The sequence below is a fragment of the Anser anser genome (genome assembly GCF_964211835.1).
Source record: "Anser anser genome assembly, chromosome: 1".
NCBI lineage: Eukaryota > Metazoa > Chordata > Aves > Anseriformes > Anatidae > Anser > Anser anser.
In genome coordinates this window covers 73,393,062-73,414,142 of record NC_139720.1, presented here as the reverse complement: position 1 = coordinate 73,414,142, position 21,081 = coordinate 73,393,062, and the positions used below count along the sequence as shown (strand labels likewise).

Genomic DNA, 21,081 nt, shown 5'->3' with positions numbered 1-21,081 from the left:
TACAAAAGCTTCTACCTGTGCAGCTCTGCAAAAGGGGGGAAATTTGTACAAATCTTACCTTCTTTAAGGTGCTTGGATATCTTCCCAAAATTTGTCCTAGATGTTTTCTTTTTCCAAAGATCAAGATATGGCCTTCTCTCTCAAATTTTGTCAAGAATATTTTGTTTGTATATATTAGTTGATCATAAAAGTTTTATTACTTAGGCCTGCTGAGCATTGTTTTAATTTTTGTTCAGCTCTTCAAAAGTTACGCAAAATTCCTCTGAGTTGCTTGTATTTTTCTCAGTCCATTTTTCATAGCATTTACTGAGTAGTCTGGATTTCAGCAAGTGAGAGACCTCTTGTGGACAGACATACAAAACCAACGTTAGTACATGGTTTACTTTTAAAGCTTTGGTAACTTAAATGGTGACATAAATAATAAAGAATTATTATTAAATGTAGCTAATTAACAGAGCTTATAAACAACAGCAATTTCAAATGCTTCCTAATCATATAAAACATAAATTTCCAGACTTCTTGCATGTAACTATTGCTGGACTGAAATGTGTGCGTGTGTGTATATAAACTTCATTTTCATTTTGTTAGACACCAGTGATTTTTCACTCAAGGCAGTCAACTTTAGCTATCGGGACAGTATAGTAAATGCTTATTTTTGAAGTAACTGTATGACATTGAAGTATGTGCTTGTGCTCCCATCTTTATTCCTTTCTGTGAGAAGGCAAGGAATAGGAGCAGTGAAAGGATCATTGGACTGCATGAGGGCCACAGAGCATTCTGTCACAGAATCACAGAAAGATTAAGGTTGGAAGGGACCTCTTGAGGTCATCTGGTCCAATGCTAACGTGAAGATCAAGCCATGGCTTTGATGCTGCATAGACCTTTGCTAATAACACAGGAGAAGCAAAGGAAAAATCTTGGAGATTATTGTCAGGACTGCTTAAGAAACAAAGACTTGGAGGCAGTGAAAGTGTGTAATAACCACTTGGTACCTAAGTAATACCATCCATGAAGGCAGCAGTGGTTTTAGCAAATGGGCGAATGGTCATCATAATACGCTTCGAGGCAGCTGGCAGCCTCTGGAAAATGGCTGCAAACACATTGAGAACTGAACTAGAGTTTAGTTCTATAGAGTTTAGACTGCATCCCAAACTGAAGGGTAAGAGTCCTTCAGAATAGGCTAATAATCCTGGAAAGAATTAGTGTGAAAAAGAATATACTGAGATTAATCTTACCAGGGTAGTGATGGTTATAATGACATAGTGCCTTGTGTCTCAGAATGCCAGACTGCTCTGAGAACATCAGTTAAACCAGACATATCACTGTTATATTATTACCATTCCACAGTGGAATAACTGAGAGAAAAGGAGAATAAGCAACTTTCCAAGTTCACAAATAAGATGCAGAACAATATGCAGGTATACAGAGTCCTGAGTGTGCTCTGAGTATAAGGCCATCCACCAGCTTCTCCATCTTATTTCTTTAGTTGAACAGGAAATCTTAGGCTTCAGGACTGCCGGTACAGAATCTTTTAGGGTCAATTACCATAAAATTCAGTTACCCTAAACATCAGTTAAGAAAACGTTTGACACTTTTCATTTCTGAATCATTTTGCCAGTGATATATCAACATAAATCATCATCATTATCAAATTTTTAATTCAAGATGGATCATGCACAATTAAAATAAATACAGGCTTGAACAAATGGTTCAATGCATACAGTTATGTTAAATGGGGATGCAGTTTCTCATGGACATTGCAAAATTTAGCAGGCTCAATACTGAAGATTTACATTAGCTGGAGACAGATTTTTCTTTAAGTTCTGACTCAGCCTGGAGGTGATAAAGAACATAAGGTTATTCAGCACTTCAAGAACAGCAGAATTAATGATCATTCTCTTCAAAAACATCGAGGGAAACTCTAACTCCCAATTTGAGCATCATGTGACAAGACAAAGTAGATGTGAGTCAGTTAATATGCCTAACAGCAGAAGCCAGTGTGGATATCCAAAAGGATATACTATGACAGTTTGGCAAGGCATCAATCAGCTGTACTCAGTAATTCAACATTTGGTTATCAAAATACACAAGCTTAAGTCAAACAATGAATCTTCAGCTCGGTTTTGATTTCTGTCTGGAATTTATGTTTGTGAGAATTGGAAATCCACCAAAATTATAGACAGATGTTAAAAACTTTGAGAAGGGTGCCTCAGAAAGATGTTAGACAAAATAAATCCTCAGAAATGTGGCAATTCCTGAAAGAGATCATTAAGTCTTTATTTTTAAATCCAGAAAAGATGGAAGTATCCCAGACATGTTAGTGATGAAACCAGAGCATCTGCCACTGTACAGATGTAGTTGGAGAACAAAATAATAAAGAGGTAGTGAGGAACTGTCCAGTCAAACAGTAGCTAATAAGGGAAAATGTGCATCTTAGCATTATGGCGGGCATGAAAGGAAGACCCCAGTACTGTCCAGGAGGGAAGAGTTCCTGCCATACAGCATTCTGCAGCAGGGGAGGGATTCGGCTGAGTATATAAAAGAAGTAAACACAAAATAATACAAAATAGCATGCTTGTCTACAGCATGGACTTCATTCAGAATGCTTCAAAGAAAAAAAGAATGAAGAAATGAGGAAAAAATGCTTTATTATTTTACTTTCATGCTGCTTTAGGCTTTAAAAGAACCTTTTAGTGCCATATAGCAAGAGAAACATATGTATAATGCCCTATATGGGAAAACTTGAGAATATAGGTAGTTTCAAAGTAGTGAAAGAAATGTAATGGTTACCTCCTTTTCAGTAAGCGAGGTGCTTAAAGTGCCAAATTACAGAAATTTAATTCAATGTTTAGTTGTTTATTATTCCATCTGCTCTGCTTAATTAAAAATCAAAGTAAACCTCTACAGGATTAACTTATGTGTTCACTTCTGTGGTGTATCCCTGGGCTGCAGTTCAGCATGTCTAGAGGGTGTGGGTCGTATTTTATTGCTGGAAGCCATGTCAGGACTGTGGTGCTTTTAAATAATGCTTAACCATGTGGTCTGTTCTCCAGAGTAGAAAAGCTTCTCTTTATGACCTGTTAACACTAGCTTTGGATTAATTATATTTGCTTGCTTGTTTGTCTGTTAGTTTTGAGAAGGGTATTCTGGGGGGGGGAAGTTGGGTAGGCAGTTTAATTGTAAACTGAATCGTACACTTTATTGATTATGCCTCAGTTTAATGATCTGGACACAAAAGGGATGCAGAGGTGTTAAAGAGTTCCTGCTGTTCACTGCTGTTCAAAACTGGGGTGTGCAGGCATGGAGCTTTGTCATTCTATATACATAGGTCCTTCCTACATTCTGGTCCTCCACATCATCATATTGGTATATTTGTGCACACACATTCAACATACACAATAGTTAGGAGAACTAGATTTGGGTACCAGGTGTGGCTCTGTGTAGGCCAGATCTATAGCCTACTGAACTCAACTATAGATTAAAATAACTGAACCTAAGTATACCAGAAGCTCTGAAAGAGTTTGCAGGAAAAATTTCCAGCAGTTTGCCAAGGTGAGATAACACTATTGAAACTACTGAGAAAACTTGCAGTGATTTGTCTGGGACGAAAATGTGACTTTTATTTTTATTTTTTTTTTAACAGAAATGTTGTTACTGTTGTTTGCTGGGAAAGACTGCCCAAGTTCAAGGACAGAGTTGTGAACCCAACCTGAAGATAGGATACCAATGTGGAATCGTCTTCAGAGCTTGTTGTGTGAAGGGGCAAGAAGGCACTGATGTGTCCATCAGTGATGATGCTCCTAAAAAGGAACCGGGTATTTTACCTTGCAAACTATGAAAGATTGAGACAGGAAATGATACGGGGTACAAGGAGCGCTTGTACTTTAAACAATTCCTGTTGCAATTCCTCTAACTTGAGACCTCCTTTGAGTAATTTAATGTACATGTATATTGACCCTCTTTTTTTTTTCTTTTCTTTTTTTTTTTGCTAGTGATGGCTGAAATGTATATCACAAGAGATTAAAAGAGCTAAATAGTGGTCACTCAGTTCCTTGTATCAGAACTTAACTGTAATACAGTTATTTCAGCCATTGATGTTCCTTATCTTAGAAACTGAGTATAAGCTATTAATTTTTAATTTTATTTTTATTGGTTCTTTTAATTGGGTTTGAAAGCCAGATGGCATTTGCTAGCTATGCAGAATTCAAATGTTGCCTTTTGTGTGAGGCAAATGCCTACAGATTTGAAATGCTTAGTCTGTCTAGGAGAACTGAACATTTCTGGGCAACATTGTGTCTCTGCATTTACTTCGATGTTGTCAGATGAGAGGGAGATCTGGACAGCAGCAGCTCATGACACACTTCTCCATACATAGTCCACAGAGCTGAAGAGAGTGAGTGTGGACGTACTGACACTGACAGACCTGTTTTTTTTTTTCATCTTTCACTTAACAGACTGAACTGAAACTGCAGGAAAGTCATGCTGTAGAACGTTGCCTCCCTCCTTCATGGGCTGTTGAGCACTGAAAACATGCACTCTGGCTTGAAGATGACCAGTGGCAGATTTTAAAAACATCACCCTAATCAACCACTTAAACCCCACCACAAAAACTTGAGCTGGTGTGCTTGAGCCAGTGTGTTAGCAGATTTCTTTCAGGTCTCTGAAAACTGGCATATGTCACTGTACACCCTTATCAAGTAACCTTTAGAACTGGCTTGCCGATTTCTTTGTGTACTGCTGTCACAGCAGGGGAATTGCCCTTGTCCATTCGCACTGACTGAAATGACTACAGCAGTAGATACTTTGCACCTAGACTACTGTGTTAATACCAAGAATTTGAAGACTTAAAAATATCTGTGTGACATGAGAAATATATCAATACCTGAAAATCCAGAATTACAAGCATAATGTACAGTATTTCTCCACTTACCTCTATGGGCAAGTGGCATTTACAATGACCATTAATGAAGATGTCAGCAAGCAGGTCAGGACAAAGTTCTCACCATTGAACTAAGAAAAAAACATGTGGTTGGACATATGTCAGGTAGCCCTATTAACAACAAAGATTACCTGTAGGAAGGTAGAGCAAAGAATACTTGAACAGCACCTTCCCTTGCCATGAAGAGGAGGTCAGTCTCTGTTTTGTATGGCAGCTTCTTAGACTAGTACCTTGTGTTTGTATTGCGCAGTAGCAAGACACACAAGGTGTTCTGCTGCAGAGAGTAAGGCAGACTCCATGTATGATGCTTTCTTGGTCACATAAAGAGGAGTCTTGGGTAACTGCATCCCCAGAGTCCTCTACAAAGTCAGACAAGACTTGAGCAAACTGTTTTCAACAGCTTCTGCATGACCAAAATGTATCCTTATGGCTTGAGAGGTCTGTGTCCAACCCAACCTTGTGCCACTGCTCACAGATTTGCTTCCAGATCCATGACCAAGTATTTGCTTTTAAATTGGTTGAAAGGCATACGGATGAGTACTGCAATGGCGCTAAGCTTCCTGCTCAATAACCAGAGTATTTTGAGATTGTGTTTTTATACATCTCACTACCAGCCTACCGTTTCTGAAGTGTGAGGATTGGAAAAGTCCATTAGCTAGTTCTCTGGCTAAGCAGTAGATTCAGTCAGTAGATGTATTCAGCTCTTTTATGCCCTCCATATAGAGATAAAGGACTCTCGTGACATATATATGCAGCAGAAGTACTGCTGATCATGAAGCATATTTGAAAGAATGCTATAATTAGGTGCCCAAAAGTTGGGTGTGGAGTTTTTTGGAATGAAGTCTAAATAAATAACTGAGGTTAATCTGATTTTCATTAAAACTGTGAGTACCCCAAGCTACTATAAAGTCAGTGGAAACCAAGCATGCCTCAACAACGTGTCTTATGAAAATCAGGTTAAGCTCTGGTTAAAAGCCTAATGGTAAGAACCTGCATTTGAAAATCTCAGCCCATATGTAATCTGTGATCACAGCATGACTTTCATATTGAATCAGTGAGATGGAAAATGCCTCATGGGCATGTGCATTTGAATGTCAAATTTAAGAATGAAATACCTGCAAAATATGTAAATAATGCTCTTTAATTTTGTCCTGTTGTATCCAAAACTGGTCTGAATCACATCCCAAGCAGGCAGCCTTTTACTGTGAGAAGAAAAGTGTTTCTCCTCTAATGTCTCTCTCTACTCTTTTTAGTTGAAATTTCAAAGGAGGAGCTAGACCAAGAAGATCCTTATCTGCATGATGGCTGCAGAGGTAAGTCAGGTGACTAGTCCTGTTAGCCAGCTCTTTTGTGATTGTCTCCAACAGAAGTTAACTAGGTGTAGATCTAGCGATTAGCCCAAACCTTTTGCCTAGTCTAGTTAAGGGTAAAAAGAACAGAATGAAGATGAAATAGTAGGCCATTATGTGATGCCTCAGTTGTTCTTAAAGGAAGGCGTTGTCTGCCATGGTGGTATTAAACTTACCCAGCTGAAGCTTAGACTATACATTTAACTTTTATTTAACTTCTAGTTGATAACAACGCAGATGTGTTACTCGCTGAACCCATGGAGTACTCTGGATTCTTCAGAATCGATGGAGTCTCTATTAAATATGTGCATTCCTTTATTCTCCTCTTTGGATGATCAGAGTGATTGGATATGAAATGGAACTTGTTTCCTTTTGAGATACATCACCTGAAAAAAAAAAAAAAAAAGGAAAGGAAGAAAAGCAGCTAGTGTCCTTATTAGTCAGACTGTTCTGCCTCCTGGGAAGAATGTGTTGTTGGGATGTTGTTCTGCTAAGTATTCTGATTTACTGTTTGTCCTGTGTGATTTACATGTCTATAAACTTACAATAGCAGTGATTTATTATTTTCTACAAGCATTTCAGAACTAAGTAATGTATTTAGGCTAAAATCGATTTAATGGACTTCTATTCGAGTTGCGAGATGATTTACTGTGATGCATGTTGTATTGCTGTTACACTCTAGAGAGGTTTAAAACATGTACTAAGGTCATTAGCCAAACACTGGCTCTAACCAAAAGCCAACATGAGCTCTAACAAAGCCCAAACTGTCTCTAACCGCTGTCTCCAGCTGCTAATTACAAGAGATCACAATAAAAAAAACACCATGTTACATATTTTCCTAGCATTATTTCTTAATGTAATCAGTTGTTGCATTTGTCATTTAATCATACGTCTTCAGGAGGTGGATTGGTGTGACTAATTACAAATTAGAGTTTCTGTCTGCAATATATTTTCTGATAAACTTGGCAAGTTAAAATTACTTGTGATTTTCCAATCTTTACCACGGGAAGCTTAAATTTCCTATGCAGTGGAACTTGCAACACTTCGCTCTAGAGCACCTTCATGGTATATGAGGAAATAAATTCTGTTCTTCCAGCACTTCCATGATAGGTTTTACTTTGGCTGACAGGAGTTCACATTATTAGCAGAGGTTCAGAAAGCAGTAACTGTCCATCTCAACCTCAAAGTTATTGTTCCTTGTAATGTCATTGCCTTTGCCAGTACTGCGTCTGAAGACCAAAATTTCTGTTGTGTATTAATCGCCCTGTTCTCATTAGAAACTGTGATAATTAAAAAAATGTTTTTCTTTAATTCACTTGAAAGTTTTAGTTATAATAGCTGCATTTGCCCACATTGATAGTGCTTATCTCAAGCCTTTTGTTTAATGCCTATCCAGACGTTCTCCTGAAAAACAGAAAAAGATAGAATCTGTTTGTACTAAGAATATCAATATTCTTAAAACAAACAGTTGTAAGTATCTAACCTTTTCTCTATTGTAAGAATATTAAAAGCTTCTAATATTGATTTATTTCTGAATGAGATCAGAAAAAATGTTTTCTTCATGATGAGCCAAGTTTTGTGTAAATTTCTTAGTGTCCTCTCTTTCTGTTGCCAGAACAACCCCAGCTCTCTTCCATGTCCTTTGTGATTCCTGTACATACTTCACTAGATCTTTAGTATCCCCGTAGTATGTTTTAAGTCTTTTATGTTCTTTAAACCTGTTGTCACCTACAATACTCTTTTCCCTTTCATGTTTCCTGCCTGCTGAATAGGAAAGAGGATGTGTCGTAGCTAATTCAGGAGTATGGTTCTAATATTTAAAGGCTGAAAATAAAGCCAAGTGCAGCTAATAGTGAAAATGTTTCATTAACTTGTGGTAATGCCTCTTCTATTCCCTATTGTATAGCAGTAATCATACAAAGTTATAACTTATCAGGCAAAATCTGAGGAGCTTTCTGAGCTCCTAGCATTTTCCCTTCACTTTGTAACAATGATGGGTTTATGAGCAACTGTTTAATTTACTTCCTCCTTGTATTCATTTTTAGTGCTGAAAAAAAATCAATAATTGCAAATGCTTCTAGTGCCTTTTCCTTCTTCTAATATGTGTGTATTTAGTTATTTGGTTTTCTAAATAAATCAGCAAGCATCCTGTAAATTTTTGATTTGTTTCAGTCCCTGTGAAGAGCATCCTAATTTTATAAGACTTCTTAAAATATCCAATTAGGTGGTGGTCCCTGCTCTCAGCAGTGCAGAGACACAGGATCCAGTTATGTCTGCTCCTGCTTTGTTGGGTATCAACTTCAACCAGATGGTGTCAACTGTGAAGGTAAAAGAACTAAAATCATTACCTCGATAATCAACACCCTTATTTCAAAAGAGCAAGAATAGGTTAAAAAAAAAAAAAAGGAAAGAAAAAAAATCCAGTCAGAAGAGATCAGAATATGTTTATATCAGCAATGAAAGGAGGTGAAATCTTAAAAAGAAGACACAGTAGATCTTTAGCTTTTCCTTGTGAGCAAAGCCAAAATAAAATACCTGTGTTCTATTTTAGTAGTAGATGATAATTGAGTAGTAGATAATAATTGATAAGACAGATGAAATAGAGTAAGATTCTTCAGCTTGTTGAGGACACAACTGACAGAAAGGTTGAAAGTTGCGTGTATCATTAGTGGCCTGGGAATAGTCAAGAGGGAAGAGTTGTTCATTTTCTCCCAGTACAAAAACTAAACGGGCATCAGATGAAATGGGCTGGGATAGAGCTCATCACGCTTGACTTCAGACGTATATAATGTGGACATCTGCTTCTGAGCTAGTCAGCCAAGGCACCTTTTTTTTTTTTTTTTTCCTGGTTGAGAGAAACAAGCACTTCCAGTTCACCTCACATATTTTGAGTAGCTGTTCTAGGATGAAAAGTGTTACTCATCAGAAATGCCTTTTTCTCTCATTGACTGAAAACGGGGTCTAGGTGAGTAGCTGTGATACAAACTTCAGAATATAAAACAGACACTGATGATTGGTCAGATTAACACTAGCCTAATGTGAAATATAAAAAGAAAAAACTTACATATGACGTGTGGATGCCAAATACTCTTATGGATTCAAGACAAAGATGAAAAATTCACAAACGTCTATCAGTAGCTAGAAAGTAGAAAGTTGCAGCCTGTGGCCTGAGGAGTCCTTAAGCCATATGTGGGTGGGATCCAGAGCAAGAGAAACGTTTCTGAAAGTTTGCTGCATTCAATAAGTCACTATAGTTATAATCATCTGCTACTAGACCCAGTCAGGTGATCGTTGGTCCTTTGCTTGCACTTGGTACAATTTCCTTCTGTTCTTAAGTACGGTGAATCAGCAGTTGTTAGTCCTTTTAGTCAAAACATCTAACACTCTAAGAACAGAGAGGAGTAGCCACATTTTGGGAGTGTGAGGACAAACCTACACCATTCTTTGTAACCTGATGCCCAAAATAATCAGTGGTTGGAGGTGTGCCCACAGATAGCCTTTGGTCTCAGCTCTCGCCAGTAGTTTTGTGTTTTTTATTTACTCTTTTTTGTTCTTTCTTTCTCCATCCGCTATCCCCTCCCTCCCTTTACATATTCCAGATATTAATGAGTGTATCACTGGTACACACAGCTGTGGGATTGGACAAACTTGTGTCAATACATTAGGATCCTTTCGCTGTCAGCGGGACACGAGCTGTGGAACTGGTTATGAACTAACTGATGACAGTCGTTGTAAAGGTATGTCCTGGGCAGAGAAACTGAAATCTTCCAGATTTACATTTTAAAAAGAAAAACAAAACAGCAAACAAAAAACCAAAACCCAGCAACAAAAACAACAACAACAAAAACACACTACCAAAACAAACAAACATTAAACCATCATCATGTCTTGCTCTTTTTATGTTTTGGGAAATATGTGTGTAAGCCGTAGTTACACAGGGACACACAGGCAGCTCTAGTTCTTCTGGGACAGTAGTTTTCCACCTGTCACTTTGCAAATACCAAATACAGGCTGCCTGTGGACTATGGTAAGACTTCCAGAAGAGAGAGCTGTGTTTATTATACATTGTCAAGTTGTGCTATGTGACAAGAGCTGATCTGCAGACTGAAGCAGATGATTTTGAAGAACCCACACTCACACTGTATGCATTTTTTAGGTGTTTACTTCTGGCTAGTTCTAGTCTTGTCTTGTGAACTGGTTGCTCTTAATGAGTGGAGTGCCGAAGTCCTGCTCCTGGCACATATCTGATGGTTTATTTTCATCTCAAAGAATCAAGTTTGCACATTTCTAAGTGCAAAGTGGTAAGTGAAATGACCAGGCAGTTCAATTTGAAAATGCTAAGATAAGATGCATCTTGGGGACAAAAAAAAAAAAAAAAAAAAAGTAAGCCTTTGTCTTCAGGAGGATTAAATTCATTACAATCGGATTCACTTCTTAATCACAACATTCTTGAGGATGTAAAAGTAAAAAAAGGTTAAAACCAGTGCTGCCTTGTGTTTGAACATAAGGGTAATAGTCTTTTTTTAAAAAAAAAAAAAAAAAAAGAAATTAGTGATTTCATGTTGCATCTAGCTCAGAGTATGCTGTTACATGTATCCATAGCTGCACCTGACATGCTACCTTTGCAAAGATAAATTGGCAGCAAACACCATATGGTGTAGAACTGGTTTCCACTACGAAAAGGTCTGTTCCCCCAGAGCCTAGAATTGTTTAAAAACAGTCTGTAATTTCATTCCATTGAGTAAGTGTACTCAGACAAAATTCTGTGTAGGGTTTTATTTCACAGAGTAATCAGTGATGAACAATAGATTGGAGGGAAAAAAAAAAGAAAAAGAAAAAGCTGATAAACAAACTACAGCACAAAACCCCTAGAACATATGGATGATGTTTTTTGAAAGTATTGTGGTCCAACTTTGCTCCCTTTGAAGTAAAATTCATGCTGATTTGAATGACATCAGTTTTAGGCCCACAAATAGTTTACCAGCAAGTATTAACAATATTTCTCTGGTGGAAAAATGGGAATACAGTCATTAAATTATGCATGCCATTAGCTTTAGAAATTTCTTATCTGGATAAGATATGGTAGTGAAGTTAATTATTAACATTGTGTTAATAGTGATGAAAATAGAAAATGAATAATCTTCATGTATGATTTTTAAATGCCTTGCAAAATGACATGGAAAATACTTGTCTGGTTACTGAGTTGTGCAGCACATAAAACCCTGTTGATTTAAAACAATTAATTGTAACAATGTAAAACCCATACTAAACTTAAAGTAGGCCCCACAATCATTTTCTGAATCTCACAACCGTTAGGGATAAGCAGTTGTCTCTACTGTTGTGTCCATAGCATAGATGGGAAAGCCAAGGTATGCTATAGCTAGGAAGTTTCTGCATTTTAATAGTTTTAGGAGATTTCTTCCCATTGTGAGGTGGTGAACATAAAATTTTAGTCACTTTTATGTGGACTAGGTTACGTTCATGGATGAAACCTTGTTAGCCCTTGTCTGCTTTGTCTGAATCATAATTTATTCACAAATATTTATTTCCTGTAATGCAGTAGAATGGAATATTAAAGTGCACGTAAATAATATTTGTATGCATTTTAAAGGAAAATAATGCAAAGAGACCTTTATATAGATGAGAGTCAAGGTTAGTTAATTCACTTTTGAAAGAAATGAACAATGTCTACTTTGGATCTAAGGTTAAAATTAAAAATGCAGTTGGACACCTAATTAAGTCCTACTGACTTCAAAGTTAAGCCCATGTATAAGCACAGTGCTGAATCAAGACTGAACACTGCTGAACATGGTGCTTCAGATGCTTTGTAGTCATTTTGAACCATTTAGTTATGAGAACTAAATGTGTAATAGCATAATAAACACATACGTGCCTATATATGTTTTTACTGAGATTCTGTTTGAAGCAACAGTTCAGATTGATCCCGGTTCACTGCACTGAATTGCATGAAAATATGCTGAGGATTAATCTGTCTGACATTTTAAACTGTCTTATGTTTTAAATGTGATGAAAAAGTTTGTCAAACTCCTGCTAACAATCTTTTTTTGTGATGTACCAGATATTGACGAATGTGAGACTGGTACTCATAACTGCCCCCCCGATTTTATCTGTCAGAATACTCCAGGATCTTTCCGTTGCCGACCCAAGCTACAGTGCATGAATGGGTTTATACAAGATGCGCTAGGCAACTGTATTGGTAAGACATACTCTTATCTCAGTGAATACTTTAGTGATGCTTAGGAGTTAAGTTGTAGTTTCACTGGGTAAGTTCTGAGCTTCTCAAGTCATTCTTCATGTATGTATGTATTGCTCTGCTATGTCTTTTTTCTGCTTCTTTAAAGACAGGGTTGGTCCCACAGGTAAGATTTACAGATGAAAGACCTCTAAATAAGACTTAAATACTAAATATCTATTTTTAATGAGATTTGGGTACTTATGGCACTTGGCTGCATTTGAACATTTTCCTTAAGCCTTCAGAGATTTTATCTGAAACAAAATCTGGGTAAAGTGGTATGTTTTAATCTCCCTCTATTCAAAAAGTTTTAGCTAAAGCTTAGTATAAAAAACTGTAAATTATGGTTTCCTCTGTAACATACTTTGTTGATATTAGTATGCAGAGGGTCTACAGATATCTTTCTAGACCTGTCCACCTTTAGCTAGACCTATCCACCTTTAGCTGTGGTTTATGAAGAATATTACTATGTGTGAGAATGAGGGACTAATTATCATACACTGTGGAGAGGAGTTTTATTTTATTTTATTTTAAAGACTGCTTAGAATCTATTGTGCTAATGCCTTGTTTCCAAGACCTGTTAAGTTACTCTGAGGCTCCTACAAAACAGAGTTAAAACCTTTCAGTAAATATGTTAGGATCACTGGTTTCCAGCATACTCTAAATGGAATTGTCTAATGTGACCTACAAATCTATCAATTATTCCCCTGAGTAGTGTTTTCAAGTCTCAACTTAACTTTAAATTCCCCCCAGCGGCATGGTGTGTTTTGGACTTGTGGAACTGGCTGAGCAGCCGCAGCTGCCAATTCTAGCTCATTGTCAGCCCCACATTCTCCTGACCATATTGTACTCAGTAGTGCTGAAATCTGATACTGGAAACACTGAGGCTGAAAATAAAATTGCAAAAATTTTGCAAACAAGTTGAAGGGAGCTGGTTGTTGTGTACAACAAACCCTTTGAAGACACTTATATGCCATAGCCAACACTAGGTCCACAGCTGTAGAAGTTACCATGTCTGCACTGACATTAGTAAATCCACAGCAATTTGCAGTGGTATGAACTTGCTCAAAATAATTGGCAAAACAATTTCACAAGCTAATTTTACAAACTTAATCAAATGTTCCCTTATATGGTATCGAGGGGGAAAGAGTATGAAAGCTTTACTGTCTTTCCAACGAAGCAATTCTTTGCTTTTTATTGTAGCAACTGGAAAGCAGTAGCTCTTTGACAGTTAGCAGTACTACTGTGAAAAATAATGATCACGTACGAGTGAGATAAGGAGGAAAACTTGGGGCAGAGAAGTAGGCACATGAAACTGGATATTGCTGAAGGTTTTAGGATGCATGTCCATACATTCACAAGCAGTGACTGTTCCTACAGACTGTCAGGTCTTAGATATATTAACATTTCCAGTTGTTGAAGGCTGTTTTGGAATCACCTATAGTCACTTATTCCTAACTCTGAAAGTCCTTTTCTCTGAACTAATAGCACATTGCTAACCTTGGGTAACAGCGCGTTTCTTACCTTCTTGGTTACATAAACTGTACCAGATCACACTCTGATATAGCTTAGTCTCATCTCATTACGTATTCTGGGGTTTTGCTTTTCATTTTTTATTCTTGTGTGTGTGTGTGTGTGTTTTTTTTTTTTTTATCGAGGCAAAATCTGTCACAAACTGATATGATGTCCAGTTTGTAAAAACAAAAAACCCGTACATTTCATGGATGGTAGAGGGATGCATAGTGAATACACACACACACACACACACACACACACAAAAAGAGCTGTTCAAGTTCTTAAATGTTTACATGGACAACCTATTATGAGATGAGGTAAGGTATTAATGATGAATACCTGTGAGAAGTAGTTTTTCTCTGTAAAAATGCAGACTACTGCTACCTATATGACTTACTACATCTCACTTGCTGTAATCCTCACGCATAGACTGCAACATAACTGGTTGAGCTGGTAAACTGAATTCTTCATCATCTGTTTGTACATCTTGGGGGGGATGACTTGCAAAGGCCTTTAAACAAAGACAAATTCTATAGCCAATTTCCTCAGCTTTTGAATGGGATCTGGGCCCTTTGTACCTCTCCCAGTCTTCACGCCAGAGGCATAATATTGTTGAAGCTAAATGACACAAATGTTTGTGCTCCCATGAGCAGAGCTTTTCAAACCACGAAGGATGTAAGAAAAGCATCTTACCTGAAACATCATTAGACAGCAGATTGTTACATTGGCTTACTGTACTCTTGTAGATATCAATGAATGCCTGAGCACCAACATGCCATGTCCAGCTGGGCAGATATGCATTAACACTGATGGCTCATACACCTGCCAGCGAATCTCACCCAGCTGTGGCCGAGGGTATCATCTTAATGAAGATGGAACGAGATGTGTAGGTAAGTAACAGTTCTGAAGGAAAAAAAAAGTTTACAGAAAACGAACCATTTATGTTTACTTGTTTCTTGAGCTCTGCCTAAGTTTCACTTGTTCCCAGAACCAGTTCTTGATCCTGTTCTTTCCCTCATGGCAGTCACAGAAAGTGAAGAGTGACAAAGATCCTCTCTGTCTTTCAAATTACTCATAAAACACTAAGAAAAACAGAAGTGACAATTGCCCCCCCTCAAAACGGCATTGTCTGTGACTATACTAATATACTGGAACAATGCTGTGTGGTCTAAAATCTCCCCAGTACATAGTTATAACGCAAGGACCACCTGCCACATAATGTCTCTCAGAAGACACTCAAATAAGGTTGAAAGGCAGATATGCCGTGGGCTGGCATTTAACTAAGGTAGCTTTTGCAAAGAGAGGTATTTTGCCTGCATTTTTAATTATTGTAAATGTTTATCAAAGCACAACTGACTGTGGTCTTCTGACATCTTACCTTAGGTGAAGAAATAGGTTCCATGAATATTGAATATTCATAATAAAATAGTTTTGCACCTAATTTCCTCCAAAGATTATCTGATTTCTTGATTTCTTGTTTTTTTTCCTTCCCAAGTCCTATCAAGATCTACAGCACATGTGTGAGAGATACCTTGTTCTGTAAGAATTTTACATTCAGAATTTTGCAATTATTACTCTGATCTTGTTGAAGCTAGGAGCTAGATCCAAGTCTCACTTTCTGTTTCAAAAGTTTACAACTACCACTAAAGAAAGCCCATAAAACACTTGTAAGGCAGCAAGAATTTATACTTTATTTTACAGATAGAAGGGACACACAAATATGCATCTGAAATAAGAGTTAACATGTTGCTCTTCTCTCGGCTTGAATCCTCATAAGTGTACTTACAATCACATTTTCTTTTTTTATAGATGTGGATGAATGCTTATCTTCCAATCAGCCATGTGGCGAAGGACATGTTTGTATAAATGCCCCGGGCAATTATCGCTGTGAGTGCAAATCTGGCTATTCTTTTGATGTCATCAGTAGAACTTGTGTTGGTAAGTTGTACCTATCAACTTAAGTAAATCCAACCATGGCATTTTAAAAAATGAGCCTGTATAAAGAATGTTATGGCTTTCTGCATAACCTTTCATCTAAATATAAAATTGACTACTGTATTATTTGTATAAATCTAACACCATACTAAAGACATGCTGATACTTCAAAGGAAGCTGTATTAGTATTGTCGACATGTTATCTGTTATCCTGCTAAAAGGTAAGATTATGAGAGTGCATGTAATTGTTTTGCGTGACTTTTTTTGTAGGCACCTGCAGCAAAACATTCCTTTGGAAGATCAAAATGACTTTCTTCTTTATATTGGCTAATTCAGTTATGCACAAGGGTACTTTTTAAATGATGGGCATTTTGGGTAAATCCTTCCCTCTCTAATTTTAAGTCTGGAAAATAAAAATAAAACTCAAAACCATGGTCCTGTCCAGAGTACTACTTAAAGGAAGCCAGCCAATATATAGATCTCTGTATGTTTATTGTTGCAGATATCAATGAATGCAGACGCTATCCAGGCCGTCTTTGTGCTCACAAGTGTGAGAATACTCCTGGTTCCTACTACTGCACTTGTACCATGGGATTCAAACTTTCAGTTGATGGCAGGTCATGTGAAGGTATGGCTATATGCATTAGGTATATAGTGTGAGATGTAGCTTGTCACTGTTTAGCTATTCCTGTTTGATTTTAGCTCATAAGACTGCTCTGGATTGGTACAAGAAATCAACCCGATGTTGTCCCTTTGATAGCATGAATGCTGCTATGATTAATCAAGACTGCTGTAGTCCACAATTCCAATATTTTGTCCTTTGGCTGGATCATGCTGAGGTGTATGTGTCTGTATTTACCACATTTTCAAGTGATGTGACTAGATCAGATTCAAGAGTTTAACAACCAGCTTTGCTGATATCCAAATATAAAGATGCAGGTGTGGTCCTAACGACTCCCTCCAAGTCACGCACCTTGAGGGATAGTGGGAAATAATAGCACACAGTAACCTATACTACCAGACCCTCTTGAGAATAATACAACCAAAGCCCATTATTTCCAGCTTACTCAGTAATATGTAAACCATCCTTTTTTAATTATTAAAAAAACAAAAACCAAAGAAACCAAACTTTAGCCTCAGTCCTGTAACAGGAGTGACAAATACAGCAAGAAACTGGGGTTTCAGGTGTATAATTTTGCATTTCAGATTTAAATGAGTGTGAGAGCAGCCCCTGTAGTCAAGAGTGTGCCAATGTGTATGGCTCCTATCAGTGTTACTGCCGCCGTGGCTTTCAACTTAGTGACATAGATGGGATTTCATGTGAAGGTAAGAACTGTCTTTGCAGATAAAGGATTTGAGCATTTTCTGTTCACGCCATGACATACATAAACAGTTTAATAGACTCTTAATAGATGCATTTTAACATTTGATTCTGTTTGGTATTTTCCTGCGAAACTATGAACCTGTACTTAATAAAAGTCTCCCACCCATGCCTTTGTCTAGAAATATCTCTGCTCGATTGTATGGTGTCAGCTTTGCTGTTTACACGGAACTATAACTTCACATACTTTCGTAACTGGTCAGAAATGTGCCTTTTTAAAAATTTTTGTTACTGAGCAACTAGCAGAATTTCTTGGCTTCAGCAAGTGAATATACAAACATGTTTGTGTGTTACATACGTAATATACAATATTATTACATGGTGTTTTATATATCCTCCTTTTGTGGCTGGTTCTGAATTAATGTGTATGTAGGCTTTGATCAAGTAATAGGAGAATGTGGGTGTGACCCAGTGGACAAGATCTTGAACTTGAGCTATGATATCTAGGACGTAATACGCAGTAAGAACTTGGGCAAAACATCACAATTTTCTTTTTATTAAAACAGGGATAATACTATTCCTCTCTGCCCCCTTAGTAAAGTAGTACAATAATGTGTCACCGTATTTACAGTGTTATTGCATTTATAAGGCAAAAGCAGACTGTTTCTTAGGCCCTTCGATTGCTTTTAATTTTCTTCACACCTCCATTTATTCCTGACAGCCTTCATTAGATAGTTGTGGCCCTAATCAATAATTGTTTTCCTTTTCCACTAGTTATAATCATGAAATAGTGTTTCAGCCTCACAGCATGAACACCATATATGTGCACTTAGTAAAATGCCGTGCAGACATAGTAAATTAGTGGTGTTTTCCTCTTGCAGATATTGATGAATGTGCTTTACCTACTGGAGGTCATATCTGTTCCTTTCGATGTATTAATATTCCTGGGAGCTTTCAGTGTACTTGTCCCTCCACCGGTTACAGGTTGGCACCCAATGCACGCAACTGCCAAGGTACGTTCAATGGGTTCAGGGAGATGTAACTGGATTGTGGGCTTCTAAAGAGTTCTAGAAAGGTTTTGTGTTTATAGTCCTGCAGCACTAGAAGTAAAACAGTCAGTATCAGCTTGAAATCTGGAGAGACCAATTTTTTATAATAAATAATGGGATCCAATAGAAATTTCTTTTACAGCCTATAGAATGCAGTAATGTTTTTATACTGCTCTTAAAGAACTTGAGCAAACTCAATGAAGATTCCCACTGTGAAATTATATGAATTGGTTTATCTGTTAAAAGGAAATATCATAATGCTGTAGACATTTCAGCAAATATTTAAGTCTTGCCCACTTAGTGACACTGCTGCTCTTCCTTTTCTTGTTCTTGCCTGTTGGTTGGGTTAGTTTTCTTCCTGCTCTCCTTAATCCTGTAATAATGTTTAATTGCACCCCATATTCTCTAGTACCTAATGTGATACTTTCATCATATGGCACCTGCAAATAGAGGAAAAGCATGTGTTTAACCCACTCACCTTTTTCCATTTGGCAGATATTGATGAGTGTGTTGCAGAAACCCACAACTGCTCTTTCAATGAGACCTGCTTTAATATCCAGGGGGGCTTTCGCTGTCTGTCTTTGGAATGTCCAGAAAATTACCGCAAGTCTGGAGATACGTAAGTACTTTCTTTTCAAGGTACAACGTTTTTTTGGTGGCATATTCTCCTCACACTGCTGACTGAATATGTAACATATTCCGGCAAATACATACTTTATTGGTTAGGCCTACCCCAAGTTTTGCACACACAGGTCTGGTCCTTTTCTCGTGGTCCTATTTCAGTCTAAAAAAAAAAGATATTCCCTTAAAAAGATGCCATGTGGCAATGGTTTGCATTATAATGTTCTCTAGAAGCGTATGTTGATGTTCTCTCTCTGGCTACCTTGCAGCAAACCTGTTAGGAGGATTACATTCAGCTTCAAAATTCTAACTTTTCTGTCACACTCAGCCTTTGCTTACTATTATACTCCAGTGGTAGAATTATCTCTTATGTTGGCTCTTAACCTAGGTCAGAGAAAGCTATTCTGGTCTTGAAAATACGAGACACAGATAGGGGAGGAGGGGTAGCTGGCAGCTCATTTACACCAATCCTGTAGTGCTGGCAATGCTAGCTAGAAGCCATTTCAAAATTTCGGTGGCATAGCTATATGGCTGATGCAGATGACCGCTTTTCCACTTGCCCTATGGCTTTATGGCCACCCTGTACTCCTGTACTCTCTGTGTATCTCACACCCAGGTAAGTGTATGCATCAGCTCGAGAGGAAAGCTGATAAATGACACTGGTTATCAGCTTGCTATTTTGCTCTTCACAACCAGTGTTCATATACCCACCGTCTCTGTACCTTCTCTGTAGAATGAAGCTGGTGCTTCCAGCTTCCTCAGAGGGACTTTGTGGGGGTTGATTAGTTTCCATTTAAACCTTAAGCTGTAAAATGACATGTAAGTGGTATAGCAGACGTATTTGATCAGAATGCTGCAGAGGGATTTCATAGTATAAAAACAAATATTTATAAAATACGCTTTTGAGATGTATCAATAGTAATTAAATTTTAAGTTATGTTGGTCTCGTCAGTAAACAAGAAGTGCCTCATGATGCAGATGTACTGTTTATTTAATATCATGTGTTATTTGTATCTATCTTAATTCAAAAAAAAAACCCACCTCATTTGCAATGGGCCACAAAGCAGAATTAGCAGATTTTTATTCTTATGGACATCCTAGAGTTGAAAAATTCATTTTATAAAATAGCTGTTAACACATATTCCATTTCATCTTCTTTCTTTTCTATATTTTTATGGATGTGTTGAAAGTAATGGCTATTTGAGATGTTAGGGATTTTTTTTGGAAGTAATAGGATGTCTGAATTGTTTTTCTGTCTGGGCTGTTGCAGCTCTATAATGACTTACTCTGCCTAACTCAGATTCGTAGAGAGATTCTTCTGATGTGCTAGGGCTATAATTAGGCTGTGAATCAGAAACAAATCCTGTAGCTGCCCAGTAAAGTTCTAATTATTTTAAGTCTTTGAGTGATTATCTTGGATTTATTAGGCTTTCACCTCTTGACAGATTCAGACAAAGTTACTAAATATATTGTCAAAAATGTGCTTGCATAAACCAAAGAGAATACAAGTTAATTATCTGTATTGCAAAATGTCCAAGTTAGTTCAATGGGCAGATAGGTACTCTCCTACTTAGCCAGTTATTATTATTATACCAGCATGCCAGTATCAGGGTGTGTGTCTTGGGTTACTTTGTTCCCACTAGGGAACAGTTCCTTAAGATTGTTCTTTAGTGCCCTTTCTAATCCAAATTAATTTAAATATTCTTGTATAATTTTTGGCATATGTAAGCCATCATAACTGATAGCTAGCATGTCTTTGTTAGTCCTTGCATGATAATGACATTAAATCACTTTTTCACCTAACCTTGTGCCAGGACTCTAAAATTAAAATATCTGGCTTCTTATATCATCCTATTTATTAGAAATACTGGTTTCTTCTCTTTCTTATTCAAAACACATTCCAGTTTCACCAACTTGGCCTATCATAAGAAAGACAACACGTTTTCTATTCCCATCAAGTTGACGCGCCATAGAACTTTTTACCCTATACCCCAAATTTTCTTTGGAACAACTATAATTTAATAAGTCTCAGTCCTACCAATACAAGTTCATTCTTATTTTTCCTTAAAATTCTTATGTACGGGCAACCACTCTCAGTG

The 21,081-nt window shown here is 37.3% G+C and overlaps 1 protein-coding gene across 3 annotated transcripts in view; it reads left to right on the top strand.

Annotated features, from left to right (window-relative positions):
- The window catches only part of FBLN1 (fibulin 1), an 83,266-nt gene that overhangs the window by 26,141 nt on the left and 36,044 nt on the right, over positions 1-21,081 (top strand). For all 3 annotated transcript variants that reach the window (XM_083838863.1, XM_083838862.1, XM_083838864.1), the window contains exons 4-14: positions 3,644-3,815; positions 6,193-6,252; positions 8,513-8,614; positions 9,888-10,025; positions 12,368-12,505; positions 14,803-14,946; positions 15,866-15,994; positions 16,494-16,619; positions 17,198-17,317; positions 18,194-18,325; positions 18,857-18,980. In XM_083838863.1, the coding sequence (XP_083694989.1) occupies positions 3,644-3,815; positions 6,193-6,252; positions 8,513-8,614; positions 9,888-10,025; positions 12,368-12,505; positions 14,803-14,946; positions 15,866-15,994; positions 16,494-16,619; positions 17,198-17,317; positions 18,194-18,325; positions 18,857-18,980 (1,385 nt within the window). The remainder of the gene's footprint in view (positions 1-3,643; positions 3,816-6,192; positions 6,253-8,512; positions 8,615-9,887; positions 10,026-12,367; positions 12,506-14,802; positions 14,947-15,865; positions 15,995-16,493; positions 16,620-17,197; positions 17,318-18,193; positions 18,326-18,856; positions 18,981-21,081) is intronic.